Source organism: Phascolarctos cinereus, unplaced genomic scaffold (assembly GCF_003287225.1).
Source record: "Phascolarctos cinereus isolate Bilbo 61053 unplaced genomic scaffold, phaCin_HiC Scaffold_4;HRSCAF=312, whole genome shotgun sequence".
NCBI lineage: Eukaryota > Metazoa > Chordata > Mammalia > Diprotodontia > Phascolarctidae > Phascolarctos > Phascolarctos cinereus.
Window position 1 is genome coordinate 580,623,731 of NW_027555847.1, and position 15,218 is coordinate 580,638,948.

Below are 15,218 nucleotides of genomic sequence, written 5' to 3' on the forward strand. Positions count from 1 at the left end.
GGGTTTTTAGTTTGTTTTTGGTGGTTGTGTCTCTTGTTGATTGTCTTTAAGAAAGTTTAAATACCATAGCACATTAGACTTGAGTTCCTCCCATTCTGGAATTAGGTCACTGGAAGCAGGAGAAACTGCCTCATTCTTATTGTGTGTGGTAACTGGTGGAAGACGGCCTCTAATGGCCTCTGGCCGATTTAGGGGAAATGGCTAAAGTTTGAGGAAACTTTGCTTTCGATTTCAGTTCCAGAACTATTAACCGAATCCTTCAATTGTGTTTGTGCCAACTATAAGCATAGATACTAGTTTGTGTGTGTGTACTGTTCTTTCCTTTGTAATTTAATTGCACCCTACAGTCATTTTGCAATGATCTCCCTTTCTTGACGGCAGCATTTTCTCCTCCCACAGAATCATAGAAGGTTAGAGTTATAAGGGACTTAACAGGGCATCCAAGCAAGTCAACCCCTTAATTTTACAGGAAAACTGGGGCCCAGGGAAGTTAAGTGATTTGCCCAAGGTCTGATGGTGGCAGAAAACTCAGGGTTTTTTGTTTGTTTGTTTTGACTTCTAGGGTGAGGGACCTTTTTGCTACAAATGTACGTAGATTTGTAATGTTAAACTACAGCATAGTGAAAGCTGTGGCGTGTGTTTTTTCTTTAAATACTCTTAAACTATTGCTCAGCCTCTGCCAGGTCCTATCTCCCAGGACTCTCAGTATCTCTTCCCCTTGCTGTACTCCCCAACCCCCATTCCCGCCTCATCTTCACTTCTTAACATCTAAAAATGGGAAGTAGTCAGCAATTGAGGGTTGGGTAGCCCACTAGGTGGCTTACACCATTAGCTGCTTGGGCGTCTCTGGAGTTTGCTTCCTCTCACTTGTATACTAGAGTCCAGTCTGATGATGTGTAGGATTTGATGTTTGTTCACTCTGGCCTCCTTTGTTTTGGAGGAGCTGATGTTAGCACTTTATAGCCCACTCCAAGTAGTTGTTAATAAGGGTGGAGATGTCTTAGGCCTTCCTATGCAAATATTATGTGTAAATGTTTTTGATGGGCCCATTAGATATTTGATATCTGATTCCGCCTGAGTAGGAGTGATGGGAATTTGAATATCACTTTATAGCTATAACTTATACTCATCAATTCAGAGGTATTATGGGGTAATAGATAAAGTGAAATTGAGACCTGGGTTTGAATCCTACCTTGGACATGACACACCTAGGTGATCACAAGGGAGTCAGAGCCTTAATTTCCTCATCTGTAAAATGGGGATAATATTTATACCCTTTCACTACATGGTAAAGTGCATGTTTTGAACACCTTAACATAATACATAAATGTGAATTGTGGCTCAGAGGACAAGCCTATGGAGTAGGGTATGCAAGTAGTGTTATCCTATGTGGTAAAATAAGTGGGTCTCAGAGAGTCTCTAAGTGATGTGGCCAAAATCATACAGCTAACATGTGGTGGCACAGGGCACTCTTATGGAGTCCTCATAATTCTAAGCTTAGTACTTTCTCCTGAATAACACTTCACCACCCCTCACCATCTGAAAGAATTTTTAAACATCAGTGAATCAAACTGCCCTTGAGTCCACTTCAGCTTGTCACAGTGCATCCTGTTCTCCCACTTGTTACCGAGGTCTTTGACTTTGGAATGCTTTCATTCAGGTCTTTAAGAAAGCAGCATTTACTTAGGCTAAGCACAGGGCTAGGCAGGCCATTGACTCACAGTTTCCTTCCTCACCTATAAAGTGAGGATAATAATATTCTTGCTTCTTGGCCAGTGACCATTTTTTCAGAACTAAACATAAGAAAACATGGTCTGGCAAAGGAATCACTTTTCAGAGCACTGGTTTTGGAATCAGAGGACCTGGCTTTCATCGGCTTGACTTTGAGAAAAATCAGTTAACTTCTCTGGGCCTGAGTTCCCTCATCTGTAAAATGAAGGAGCTAAACTAAATGGCCTCCAATATTCCTTCCACCTCCAGAACTGCAATCTTTTTGCAAAACCTCACTTTTATTTTCTTCACTGGCCTAGTTCTGGAAATCTGAGCTATCTAGGAACAGTGGCTATGAGAACTCATCTACTATTTTGTCTTTTGTTACCATGGTGGGAATGAGGGGGTAGGAGGGGTATCAGTGGGGAAGGTATTTATGCTGACATAAAACTTCTTTGTTCTTATTTCAGAGACAGGGTGATACTGGGCAACTTTCTACCTTCTATCCAGTTAGCATTGTGGTTAAAATTATACATCCTCCTCCTCCTCTAGAAAAGACAAAAGAAAAAAGAAAAATGGAGAGGGCAGAAAATCAGACTAGATGTTTGGTGCCCTATGAATGAAACAATTGATTTTTCATTTTCCAAGTATATGTTTTAATAGTATATAGATAAAATCTGATAGGCTTATTTCCTCCAATCTGAACCACTGTGTGTTGAAACCATTAAAAAAAACCTTTAGCTCAATTCTTCCTAAAACTTGACAAAGAACATTGCTCCCATATGCTATCTTCTCCCACCCATTTACCTGCCAAGCAAGAATCTTCATCTGACTTTTGGTACAAGTAAAAGGTCAGGGTAGAAGAGGGATGCTTCCATTCGGTTCAGTAAACATTATGTCAGTTCCTATTTGCTGGTCACTATGCTAGCTAGGTATTATTTGAAGCAGAACTGAAACTTGAGGCCCAGGACTACTATTTAACAATATGTCTCTTTGTCCAGGAGTCGTCAGCTCTACCTTCTTCTCTCCTGCTCTTGGGAGGTGAAATTATCTCATAAATGGTGTCTTCCTACCTCTACTTCTTGAAACAGTTCAGAGCGAGTCTGAGTGTCTGGTCCAGAATATCTCTCATTCTCCTTAGTCCAGGAAATGCCAAGAGGTTGAAGTAGCTTGAGAGTCAACCCATCCTCACCCTGAAACCAGCTCCTCCTCCTCCTCCTCCTCCTGACTTTCCTGTTGTTGTTTTTCAGTTAATGACACTACCATTCTCCTAGTCACTTAGACTTGAAACTTGAAGTCCTCTTTGACTCCTCCTGACTGCTTGCTGTTCCCGGCCTCTGGTCAGCCACCCTGTCCTATGTGATTCTTCAGTGTCAATTCAATCTATCCTCTCCTTTCCTTTGCTACTGCTCCAATCCCAGATCAGCTTCCCTAAATTATTCCCTCTAATCTCTCTCTAAGGTCATAATTATCTTGTGTCCTATATTAATCTTCCAAAAGAATACCTCTAATTATGTCATTCCCCTTCTTAGAAACCCTTGTCATTTCCTCATTGTTTACCAATTAAAGTCAGTATTCTTTAATTTGACACGAAAGGCTGTCCAGTATTATGCCCCAGTTAGTCTTTGTCTTTTTATCTCCTGTTTTTTCTGATACCTACCCAACAGGGCTACTTGTCAAAAAAGCCCAACAATTTCTTTTTACTATTCTTTTGTTCTATCAAGAGGAAACATTACATAGTAGTTAGAGTGCTGATCTAAGAGTCAGAAAGAGTCAAGACCCGGGTTTGAGTCCTACTTCAGATAGCCATTTGAATGTCTGACACTGAGCAAGGCTAAGCCTCTCAATCTTCAAGGCAACTCTTTCATACACAAGAAGAGGCCTGCCTGAAATGTTTGAGAGAGTTTCCTTCATCAAGAGGCCCATATAGCAATGAAGTCACAGGTCTAGACCCTACTAATCTTTTGTTTGTATCTCTCTTTCCATCTACCCTCTCCCAGCACCATCTCCACCTGTCCATATCCTACTGAACATCATTAGACCTGAGCTGGAATCCCAGCTCTGCCATTTACTTCTTGTATAACCTTGGGCAAATCACTGGATCTCTCTGGGACTCCATTCCTCATCTGTAAAATGAAAGGGGAGGATTAGATGGCTTCTAAGAGCCCTTCTTGGTCTAGGAATCAGGAGATTTGAGTTCAAATTCCAGTGTTCCACTGTGTGACCTTAAGCAAGTCACTCTCCAGGACTCAGTTTCCTTATTTGTAAAATGAGGGATTTAGACTTGATGATCTCCAACGTCCCTTCTAGCTCTAATAATCTATAAATCTATAGAAACTTTCTACTTTGTACTGTAGGTTTTTTCTTTTATTCCCCCCCCCTTTACTAGATTATAAGTTCCTTAATGGCACACTGCCCCATTTTTAAAAAATCACTGACATCTAGCATAGTGCCTTGCATATAGTACCCATTCAATAAATCCTTGTGGGAGAATTTTATTCATTCCAAAAATAGGAAAATCTTTGTTCATTCCAAAGAAATGCTTAGAGAGTTGCTGATTGTGACTTGATCGGGGTCAGACATTCAAGTAGCTGTTAGAGATAGGACTGAAAGTCAGGTCTTCCTGGCTTTAAGGCCAGCTCTCTAACCTGAGGTTTTCATATTACAGACAAATGCAATGTTTTTTTCAGTCATTTATTCAATTTACAATGTTTACTAGTTATAGTTCACTCACTAAGCTGATTCTAATTTAGGTGTTTTCCAAACACATCTTTTCTCTTGTCCTAAGTTTAATATTCATAATAGTCCCATACATTGGTCTAGCACTTCTTACCATTCAGATGCTTTCCCTGATGTTATTTTATCCCCATGAAAATTCTGTGCAATGGGTTGCCCCATTTTCAAGATGAAGAAGCTAAAACATAGAGCATTTAAGCAGTGTGCCAAAGGTCACACAGCCAATTAGTGGTGAATTCAGGACTAGCTAATGGAATTACCATAAGTACTAATTTTTCATTACTTACAATAAATTATGCGTTTTCTTCTTCTAGTGAAATAAGTGATATCTTAAGAGAAGCCAAGATTTTACACAAAGCAAGATTTAGTTATATCCTTCCAATTCTGGGAATTTGCTATGAGCCTGAGTTCTTGGGAATAGTCACTGAATACATGAACAATGGATCACTCAATGAGCTCCTGCACAGGGTAAGGACACCAAATTTTTTGTAATCATTGCTTTCTCTTTGTTTTGCATGGTTGATGTGGTTCATAGAGTGACTCCTGTTTGTTCAGCTTAGTTGGGGAAGGAAAACCTCAGATGAATGAAAACAGGAGTAATCAAAGCCCTCAGTGGTAAAGCTTTCACTCTTCCCAGTATATATGCGGTTGATGTTGCTGTTCACAAGAGAAAATACTGTTGAGGCCACCTCTGCATTGAGTGACCAAAATATTCCTTTGAGGAGGGCTTTCCCTAGTACCTTTAGAACACCTGCCCCTCATACTCTGCTGTGTTCACTTTTGCTGAGATCTGGTAGGGAAGGGGCAGAAATGAGAAGAGCAAGCTAATAGCCAGCTAGGGGTTTACCATAGGATTCCTGAGACAATTGTTACATTTTCACTTGAGCATTTACACCTCAGAAATCAGCAGATGCTACCAAGTGGGCTTGATTTATTGTCTTGTTGATTGTCTAGACTTAAGAGAGTGATAAACTGTTAATAATGCAACTTAAATGTTAAAACTTAAAAGTATTAAAATAGATAATTATGCTATATTTTAGACATATATTAATTATATATGTCTTATTGATATATAAACATTAAGATATAAAATATTTAAAAGTATTAAAATATATAAAATAATGTAATATAACATATTATGGTATATTAATTATATCATTACATGTTAATATATTTAAATATAAAATAATTCAAAGTATTAAATTTAAAATTCATGCATTCTTGGAGAGTGGCTATTAATCATTTATCAGCACCCTGCTGTGAATAGCTTTCATCCACAAACTTTGCAGCTCACTCCTCATTGCAAAACCAATTTTATCATAAGAGAAATTAGAATTAAAAGTATAGTGACACCTATTCCTATAGCTCTGACTAAACCAGTTTAGTGAATGTATGTGATATAAGTTGAAAGGATATTGACTTTTCAATGTATCTAGAATCTACTTTTTAATTTAATTATACTTTTACTGGCTTTTATGTTTTTACTTTAAGACGAGGGTTCTTAACCTGAAGTCCTTAAATTTGTTTGTTTGTTTTTTTGTTTGTTTTAATAGTCTGATAGCTATATTTCAATATTGGTTTATTTGCAACTATATGTATTTTATTTTATGCATTCAAAAACAATCTCAGGACTCCATGACACCAAAAGGGTAAGGAACCTCTGCTCTAAGATAAAATATAAACTTCTTGTTGGCTTTTAAAACCCTTCTCTACTTGGCTCCAACATATCTCTCCAGCCTGTAGTACATTTGTACTATTTTAAAAATCAGAGTTTAAAAAAATTCAAGATTTAGAAAATCTGAAGAAATTAAGCTGTACAAGGCTCAAATGAGCTTAACAAACCATATTTTGTTAGAGATTCAAAGAATATTGACACTAGAAATCTATCTAGATGGATACTTACTTATCTGGGCTTCCCCTGTCCTATCTTTCTTCTGTAAGAATATTCTTCTATATGAATATATTATATCTGTAGCATATAATATGTATGATAGTACATTATCTCCATCTTAACTCTTGAAGAGCCAAAGAAACTGGCATTTCTGTTCTTCACACATGGCATTCCATGTCTAGAAGACTTTTCTCCACCTTCACTTCCACCTTTTGGAATTCATGGTACTATTATACACAAAGGCTTTCCTCATCCCCACAACTGCCTAGGGCCTGACCTTTCAAACTATCTTGTATTTTTAAATTACTTAGTATTTATTCTCTTTACATTTATTCAGTGTATATTACCATACATACATGCTATCTCTCTTAACATTATGTTAAGACAGCACAGACTTAAATTATGCATTGTCTTCCAATTCTGCTATCTCTTGGAGAGTGTCAAAAAGTATAAGGAGATCCCCTCACCATAAATACATACACATACATATACATACATATGTGTACATGTATATACATACATACATATACATACAAAAATATATACATACATACACACACATAGAGTGTTGGGCTAGGTGCAAGAGACAATTCTAAAATGCTTATTGTCCAGCCAACTCAAGCTGCTCTGCCCTATTCCCAAGGTCTGTTAGCCCCAAAGCTTACCCAAGGAGTTTCCCTAAGAGTAGCCTTAGGCTTTTAGGAGAAACTATTTTTTCTGTAACATTGAGAAAAATTAACCTAGAGGCTTGTAAGGAATGATTCATTCTTGGGCTTTTATTTTTAACTGGCTGATTTTATGGGTGTTTTGCCTCCTGAAAAGTTATCCTTTCTTTCCTGGCCTAAAGGATGCCTTTTAATGGACTGAAGGGTCATTTTAAAATATGATTACCTAATAATTACCCATATTTATGTTGTACTTTAAGGTTACAAAGCACCTTCTTTACAGTAATCCTGCGAGGTAGGTAGTACCTAAGAGTGTGCTGGGAAATGTTGAATAACCATCTCTGTCTGTTTTCTACTCTTAAGGTTAATTTGCATTATTAACATTTTTTCTATCACTTTCTTAAATCTAAACAACCAACAAAACAGTAAATGAAGCTCAGATTTGTAGCCCTTGCTGATTTCTAAGATAGAAATGCTCCCACTGAAAATTTAACAATTAGCAACGGCTTCTCAGTAGGATTCAGCTCTAGCACTCTCCCAAACTTAAGCCATTTTTCTCACAAAGGTGCAGGGGTTAAATACTAGGAAATTAAATGGTTTGACCACAGAAATTAGCAATTTTTAAATGTAAACCCAGGACCCGAGAATTAAGTCTTCTTGTCCAACATTTTTAACATAAGTGTAAAATACTATGCTATTTGGTCACTATATATGGTTATTTTGTCGTTCTGATAAAGAAAAATGACTATCCTGAAATTGCTTGGGCACTGAGATTCCGAATTCTGCACGAAATTGCACTGGGAGTGAATTATCTTCACAATATGAACCCACCACTGCTGCATCATGACTTGAAGACTCAGAACATCTTATTGGATAATGAATTTCATGTTAAGGTAAATAGAGAATTTTTGTTTTGCTTCTATCTCAATTCTGGAGCCTATACTAAGTGTTCTGTAGTTTATAATTAAGCTAGTAACTTTGATATAAACCCAAGGGTTCCTGAACTCAGAAAAATAAGTACTCCTAAATTCTGTTTTGGAAAATAGCATTGGATGTACATTTAACATTTGAATTTTTTTTTTTTTTGCCATACTTGAAGCTTGAGAGTTGGAAGGGACCTGGAGGTCAACTGGTCTAACCCAGGGGTGGAGAACCTTGAGGTCACATGTGGCCTTCTAGGTCCTTGTGTGTGGCCTTTTGACTGAGTTCAGGATTTACAGAACAAATCCTTTTATTAAGAGGCTTTTTTCTGTGAAGTTTGGATTCAGTCGAAGGGCTGCACTTGAGGATCTAGAGGACCACATGTGCTTTTGAGGCCACAGGTTCCCCACTTCTGGTCTAACCCCAACCCTAACTTGAATTCTGTCTGCAGTAGATCTATCAGGTGATCATCTGGCTTCTGTGTTGGGACCTCCAGTGAACAGAAACTTACAACGTTACATCAATCTCCTTCCCTCCCGGCCTTAGAAACAGCTTATTCTAATTTTGGACTGTCTTGATTGTCAAGTTTTTCTTTATGTTAGCTGAAATCTACCTCCTTGTAATTTAAGCAGATTCAAAACCAACAAATTTAACATATTTGTAGCAAGCACTTACTGTGTATAGAACAGTATGGTGTGCACTGATAAAAATACAGAGTTTACATAAGATGAGGTCTCTGCCCTCAGGAAGCTTACAGTCTTGTAGGAGATTACTTCATTGAATCAGTGATCTCTGTGTGTACTCCTTCCAGCAAGTGCAGATTATAGCCCATCCACACCCTTTACTTTTATACTAGCATTGTCTATGTCCTCCCATAAATCTCCCACAGGAGATCTACCCATTATGCCTAAGGCCTTCCTCTAATTGTCTTGACATTGCATATGTACCAATGGATTATATATGCTGTACATGAACATCCCATTGAATATCCATGAACAGCCTTCTTTTCTGGTCCTACATCTATCTGTCCTCCCACAGCCTCTCACAATTAGTCATTGTGACGTTAGCATTGAAGGTCACTTGTGCCTGCTTTGGACCTCTCCATGACCCTTTGGGTGATCTTCAACTTAATGTCTTCAGAAATTTTAGTATTCTATGTTGTGCCAATATATAGCATTACTGGAAGAATATTAGTGCTAAATGATGAACCTTTGTGTCAAGAAGGTTGGAATCAGTAAAAGCTTTGGTTCCCCGAAGATAAGCTCCCAGACCACTCTCTTCCTTCTATTAGTTTGAGACTAAATTCATATCTGCTTGCAGAGTTAGGTGGCCCAAATACATTTCTATCTAATTGCATTTTATAGCTTAGACAATAGGTAGTATTTATTCACTTAGTTTTTCCTGAGTGGTAATTACACTGAACTCTTGAGTGATTATGGATCTAACTTAGGATACTAGATAGTATTCAAGGATGGACATCACTGAATACACAAATAACTCTAATACAAAATAGCACCCAGGGAAGATGCCAATTTCTACAAAAACAGCCAACACTTACAGAGCATTTTACAGTTGCCAACACTTCACATCCATTATTTTATTTGATCTTCACAATAGCCCTTTTAGATAGGCAGTACAAGTAGTATTACCCTAATTTTACAGATGAGGAATATGAGGCACAGTGAGGTTAGGTAATGTAGTAGAGAAGAAAAAACTAGTAAGTGGCAGAGCTGGGATTTTAATGAAGGGTTTCTAATGCCACCTCCATTTTATTCTATCACAGCTACCCCTAGCAATAAGGTGTATGGGAGAAAATATTGTTGCTGACTCAGAGGATCAGAGAAGGCTTCAAGGAGGAAATGATATTCAACTGGACCTTACAGGATAAGCAGGGTTTCAATTAGGCAAAAAGGTTAGGAGATATACCAAGCATAGGGAAAATTGTGAGCAAAGGCATGCAGCTAGAAAAGTCCAAGATATGGTAATGGGACACAATAGTACAATTCAGCTAGAGTGTGGAGTGGATAAGAGGAAGTAGTATTACAACAGGCTGCAAAGGCAAAAAAAAAAAGATGCTGGCTTAAGGATAAAGGAAAGCAGAAGAACTTTAATTTTTGTTATTGTTGAGTCATTTCAGTTGTGTCTGATCCTTTGTCATCCCATTTGGGGTTTTCCTGGCAAAGATACTGGAGTGATTTACCATTCCCTTCTCTGGCTCATTTTGCAGTTGCCTCCCAACTGAGGCAAATGGGATTAAATGAATTGCACAGGGTCACATAGCCATTAAGTGCCTGAGGCTGGATTTGAAATCAGGTCCTCCAGACTCTAGTCCCAGCTCTCTATCCACTGTGCCACCCAGCTGCCTAATCATGAATTAAGATATGAATTAATAATTAATGCAATAATCTCTGGTAAAGTGAAATTGAAAATCACTTAAAGAGCCATGCTAGGCATAATTGAGTTGCAGTATATTTCCAGTGACAAACTATGAAAGAAGAAAACAAGTATTTATTAAGTACCTACTGTTTCCATGCCTTATGCTAAGCCCTTTACAAATATTACCTCATTTGATCCTCACAACAACCCTGAGAGGTAGGTACTATTATACGCATTATAGGCTGAGGAAACTGAGAGGGAAAGAGGCTAAGTGATTTACCTATAGCCACACAGCTAGTGAGTATGTGAAGCCACACTTGAACTCAGGTCTTCCATACTCCAGACCCAACATGTTAGGCACTGCATCACTGCCTTGCCTATGAGGAGTGTTGTGATGAGAGCTATACTGGACCCCAAGTCCACAGATCTGAGTTTGAATCCAAATTTGGTCATTTACTTGCTATGTGACCTTGGGCAAATCACTTAACCACTCTAAGCCTCAGTTTTGTTTTGTTTTTTTAACCTGTAAAAAATGTAGGAGTTGGAATAGATGATCTCTAAGAATCTTTCCAATTCTAAATCCCATGATTTTTGTTTCAAAGAGATATTTTGTAAACCTTAATGTGTTAACAGTAATGTGAGGTAGTGGTGTATTTTCTGACAAGGACTAGATAAAATGAAAAATAGAGAGAAGTGCATTCAAATACAAGGCATGAAAGAACCAACAGTGAAAGTCTCAGAACCTGTTTTTGCTGCTAACTTGGGTATATGGTGTCACTTTAATGTCTCTGTGAGAGGAAGAAAGGAACAAGCATTAATTAAGCACCTGCCCTATGCCAGGCACTATTTTAAGCACTTTTCAAACATTATTTTGTTTGTTCCTCACAACAATTCTGGGAGATGAGTACTATTATCAGCCCCATTTTACAGTTGAGGAAACTGAGGTTAAGTGACTTGTCCAAGGTCACACAATTCTTCAGTGTCTGAGACCGGATTTTGAAGTTGGGTCTTGCTGACTCCTGGCCTTAATGTTCTAGCCATCATCCCACCTCACTTGGGCTAAGTTGTGTACAATCCTACCAAGCCCTAACATTTTGATTCCAAAAATGTGTTCTGCATTTCCTATCTGCTTGGCACTGTAGACAAAAGAATTATGTTGTAATTCTCCAGTACATAGAAAGGTCTGTTTGTGGTTGTATTAATGTGGGTGTTCTCTCCATAGTCAAAAATCCCTTCCACCCCTTAGTTCAGGGGTTCTTAACTGTTTTTGTGTGTCCTGGTCAGAATGATGATTTTAAGTGCATAAAATAAAATACATAGGATTACAAAGGAAACCAATTGTACTGACATACAATTATTAAAATATTTTATAAATAAGTTAACAGACCACAGATGAACTACTCCTTGCCTTGGGAGGTATACTTAATGAACTCCTGTGGCCAGAAATGGTCATCACCTGATGGCCAGTCTTCTTGGCCCTTTTCAGGTGCTGTTCAGCTCAGCTCAGTTGTTGATTGGACAGCAGACAGACAGCTCATCACTTGGTCATACTCAGAACCTTTGCAACTTGCCAGGGACGTGCTAAAACTTGCACTCCACTAAGAACCCAAGGTCACTTCTTTGCCATGATGAGACATCTGAGTCGGGCTTTAGTGGATGCTGCTTAGATTAGCCCTGTGAACATTCATATGAGGAAGTAAACGTTAGCATCAAAAGGGCTATAAAAATCCCGATTCCAAAGCTTGTAAAGTTAGTTAGCTTTATTATGTACCATAATTTTCATTTTGGTTTCTATCTGTAACTGTCAGTGATTTTCAATTAATAATTATTCTATTGGATAATTATAGCAATATCTTAGATATAATTAAGATACCTGACAAATTAAACTTGATTACAGTACTCATAATTTTAAATCATTTGCTAGCTACAGAAATAGCAGTATAGCCTATAAAAGTTATACAATATGCATTCAAAATACACTTTTTAAAAACTGCCTTAGCCTTGTTTATAGTATGAGTACACAGTGTGTTTTCTAGTTCACAAAGGCAGTAGAATTGTGTAATTCTTATACTTCGAGACTTGATCCGCTCTTTTTTGTTTTGTTGAAGATTTATAGAAATGTTTTCACAGATAACACAGCAATGAAAAAGTATTTTACTTGTCATAAAGATAGAAAATAACTTTTTACCTGTGTCTGTAAATAGTCACCCAGCATTTTTTAAAGTGTTATATCAAGTTTTCATTGACTTCCTCATGATCAGACTTACAATGGAGAGTGAGGAATGCGGGGGAAGGAAAAAGAGGGAAAGAGTCAGAGACAAGTAGATGGACAAATAGGACAAATAAGTAATTACCATTCATCTAAACCAGAAATTTTTACCCTGGGTTTTACAGATGCCTAAGAGGTCCATAGAGATATAAATTCCAGGGGGTACATGAACTTTAAAAAAATACATATTTTGATAACTTCATTATAATAAAATCAATTTATTTTGTAACCCTATTTTATTTTATTCATTAAAATATTATTCCGAGAAACAGTCCTTATGCTTCATCAGACAGTCAAAGGGGTCTGTGACACAAAATGATTAAGAACCCCTGATAATCATTGAAAACATCTAATCAAAAACTAGATATTGAGAATATGATATTAGGAGAAATGCTTTCCCTCCACACTTACTTCACTGCATTTTCTATAGTAATCTTATGATTGTGAATATCAACTAAGCAATGATATAAAATGAAAATGACAAAAATAAATTCAGCAAAATGGAAATAACTATAGGAGAAATAAAGAAAAAAACTTTTAAACAACTTATATGAAGAACTAGGTTTCTGAAATTTATTCTTCTTCATTGTGGCAGGCCTAACAAATCTGGGTGTCAAGTACTTGTAACACTTATTATTTTCAAAAGTAATAGTTTGACAGTAAAATGTAATTTGAAGGTACAAGTTTTGGTATTAAACATGTTCGTGACAGTTCCATAAAGTCACCTTGACTCAGTGGAAAGTGTTTGGCCATGAATCATGGAATTTGAATTTAATTCCTCCCTGTCCACTGACCTTGGGCAATTAATTTAACTTCTCAATGCCTCAATTCCCTCACTTACAAAGAGAAGGGAGTTAAGTGAGATGATTCCTAAGATCCATTCTAGCTCAATCTATAAGCCTATGGACTAAAATCTTGACTGAGACTTTTGCTGGTTACTAGTTTAAAACAGGGGACAATCAGTTGCTAAATAGTTGGTTTTCTAAAAGTTTGTGTAGTGTTCTACTCAATTTCGTCAAGGCATTTGACATAGTTTATGATATCCTTTTGGGTGGTATAGAAAGATGGGTGCTAGATAATTGCATAACTAAACAATTCAGGGTGATTAGAAACAGAATGGTATGAGCAAAAGAGAATTGGACTTAGAATTAGGGAGAAGGCTGTAGCAAATCGTAGCCCAGAAACTTATTAGCGTAGGCAAATTCTTTTTTTAATTTTTTTGCTTTTTGGTGAGGAAATCAGGGCTAAGTGACTTGCCCTAGGTCACACAGCTAATAAGTGTTAAGTGTCTGAGGCTGGATTTGAACTCAGGTCCTTCTGACTCCATGGCTGGCACTCTATTCACTGTGCCACCTAGCTGCCCAGCATAGGCAAATTCTTAAACCTCTCTGACCCTTTGTTTCTTTCTCTGTACAAAAGGAGTGATAATATTTGTCACTATATAGAGTTGTTTGTGGACTCTAGTTTTTACAGTGCTTCAGGCCAAAAGAGACATTCACTTATTGGTGGAAATCCTTTGAACTGAATCTCCCAGGGAGCTTTGCATCCCCTCCTCGGCTATCAGAATTCCACATTTCCCTCCTATCTTCAAGAAGACCAGTCTCTTTTTAAATTAGACATGCTAGAATAACATGCTTACCCAGTCAGAGTGTATACTGGGTAACATTACCACATTGTAGAACTCATACACAGCCTTCTAGGAGGTATTTTTCAAAGGATTTCCCTGCAATTAATCAGGCTTTTTCTTAGTTCAAGGTATTGTAAGAATCAGGAGTTCACAAAGATACCACTTTACATGATGTATTTTCTTAACAGGGTTTTTTCATATAGGAAAAAAAACTTTACAAAATTTAAAACACTATATAAATGTGAATTGTTACTATTGAAAAAATTTCTCTGTCTCTGTCTCTCTCACTTTCTCTTTGTCTCTCTCTCTCACTCCGTCTCACTCTCTGTCTTTGTCTCTGTCTCTTTGTATCTCCGTCTCTCTCTCTTTTTCTAGAGTACAGTAAATCTCTGCAGTTGGCCCTTTTCTGTTCAACAATTATGTAGACAGAATTGATAGAAGGCATGGACAGTAAGCTTGACAAAATTATAGATGAGATAAAGGTGAAAGGGAGAGCTAACCCACTGGATGACAGAATTAAGATTCTAAAAAGATAGATTTCTACAGGATAAAACAATGGCATAAAACTAACACTTGGAGAATTTATCAAGATAAATTTAAAAACCTGCATTGATTTGTTTAAACTTAGTACATGAAGGGGAAGCCACAATAAACAGCAGTTTATGTTGAACAGCCTTCATCATTTTTTAATGACAAACTTAGCATGAGCCTGCACTCTAATATGACTGTCGACAAAGCTATTATCAATGTCATTGGATACTTAAAAGTTCTGTGATTTTGTCTCTGTGGGCACTCTCTTTGCTAACACAGATCATAAACCCAATACAAGTTAGCAGATGGTTTTTAAGAGTTGCTATGGTCAGAAAATTCCTCACCCTAGATGGTGATGAACCTCTTCAGACTTAGTTAGGCTGGTACTCAGATAACAGGCATACAGGCCATTACTGGGACCATATTCAAATACTTCTTATTCCTGTAGAACCTGCCAGAACTTGTATTCCATTGGCATGCCCTTATAGAACC

The 15,218-nt window shown here is 37.4% G+C and overlaps 1 protein-coding gene across 2 annotated transcripts in view; it reads left to right on the forward strand.

Annotated features, from left to right (window-relative positions):
* The window catches only part of RIPK2 (receptor interacting serine/threonine kinase 2), a 66,118-nt gene that overhangs the window by 9,581 nt on the left and 41,319 nt on the right, over positions 1-15,218 (forward strand). For both annotated transcript variants that reach the window (XM_078153654.1, XM_020970085.2), the window contains 2 exons: positions 4,761-4,914; positions 7,740-7,895. In XM_078153654.1, coding sequence (XP_078009780.1) covers positions 4,761-4,914; positions 7,740-7,895 — 310 coding nt within the window. The remainder of the gene's footprint in view (positions 1-4,760; positions 4,915-7,739; positions 7,896-15,218) is intronic.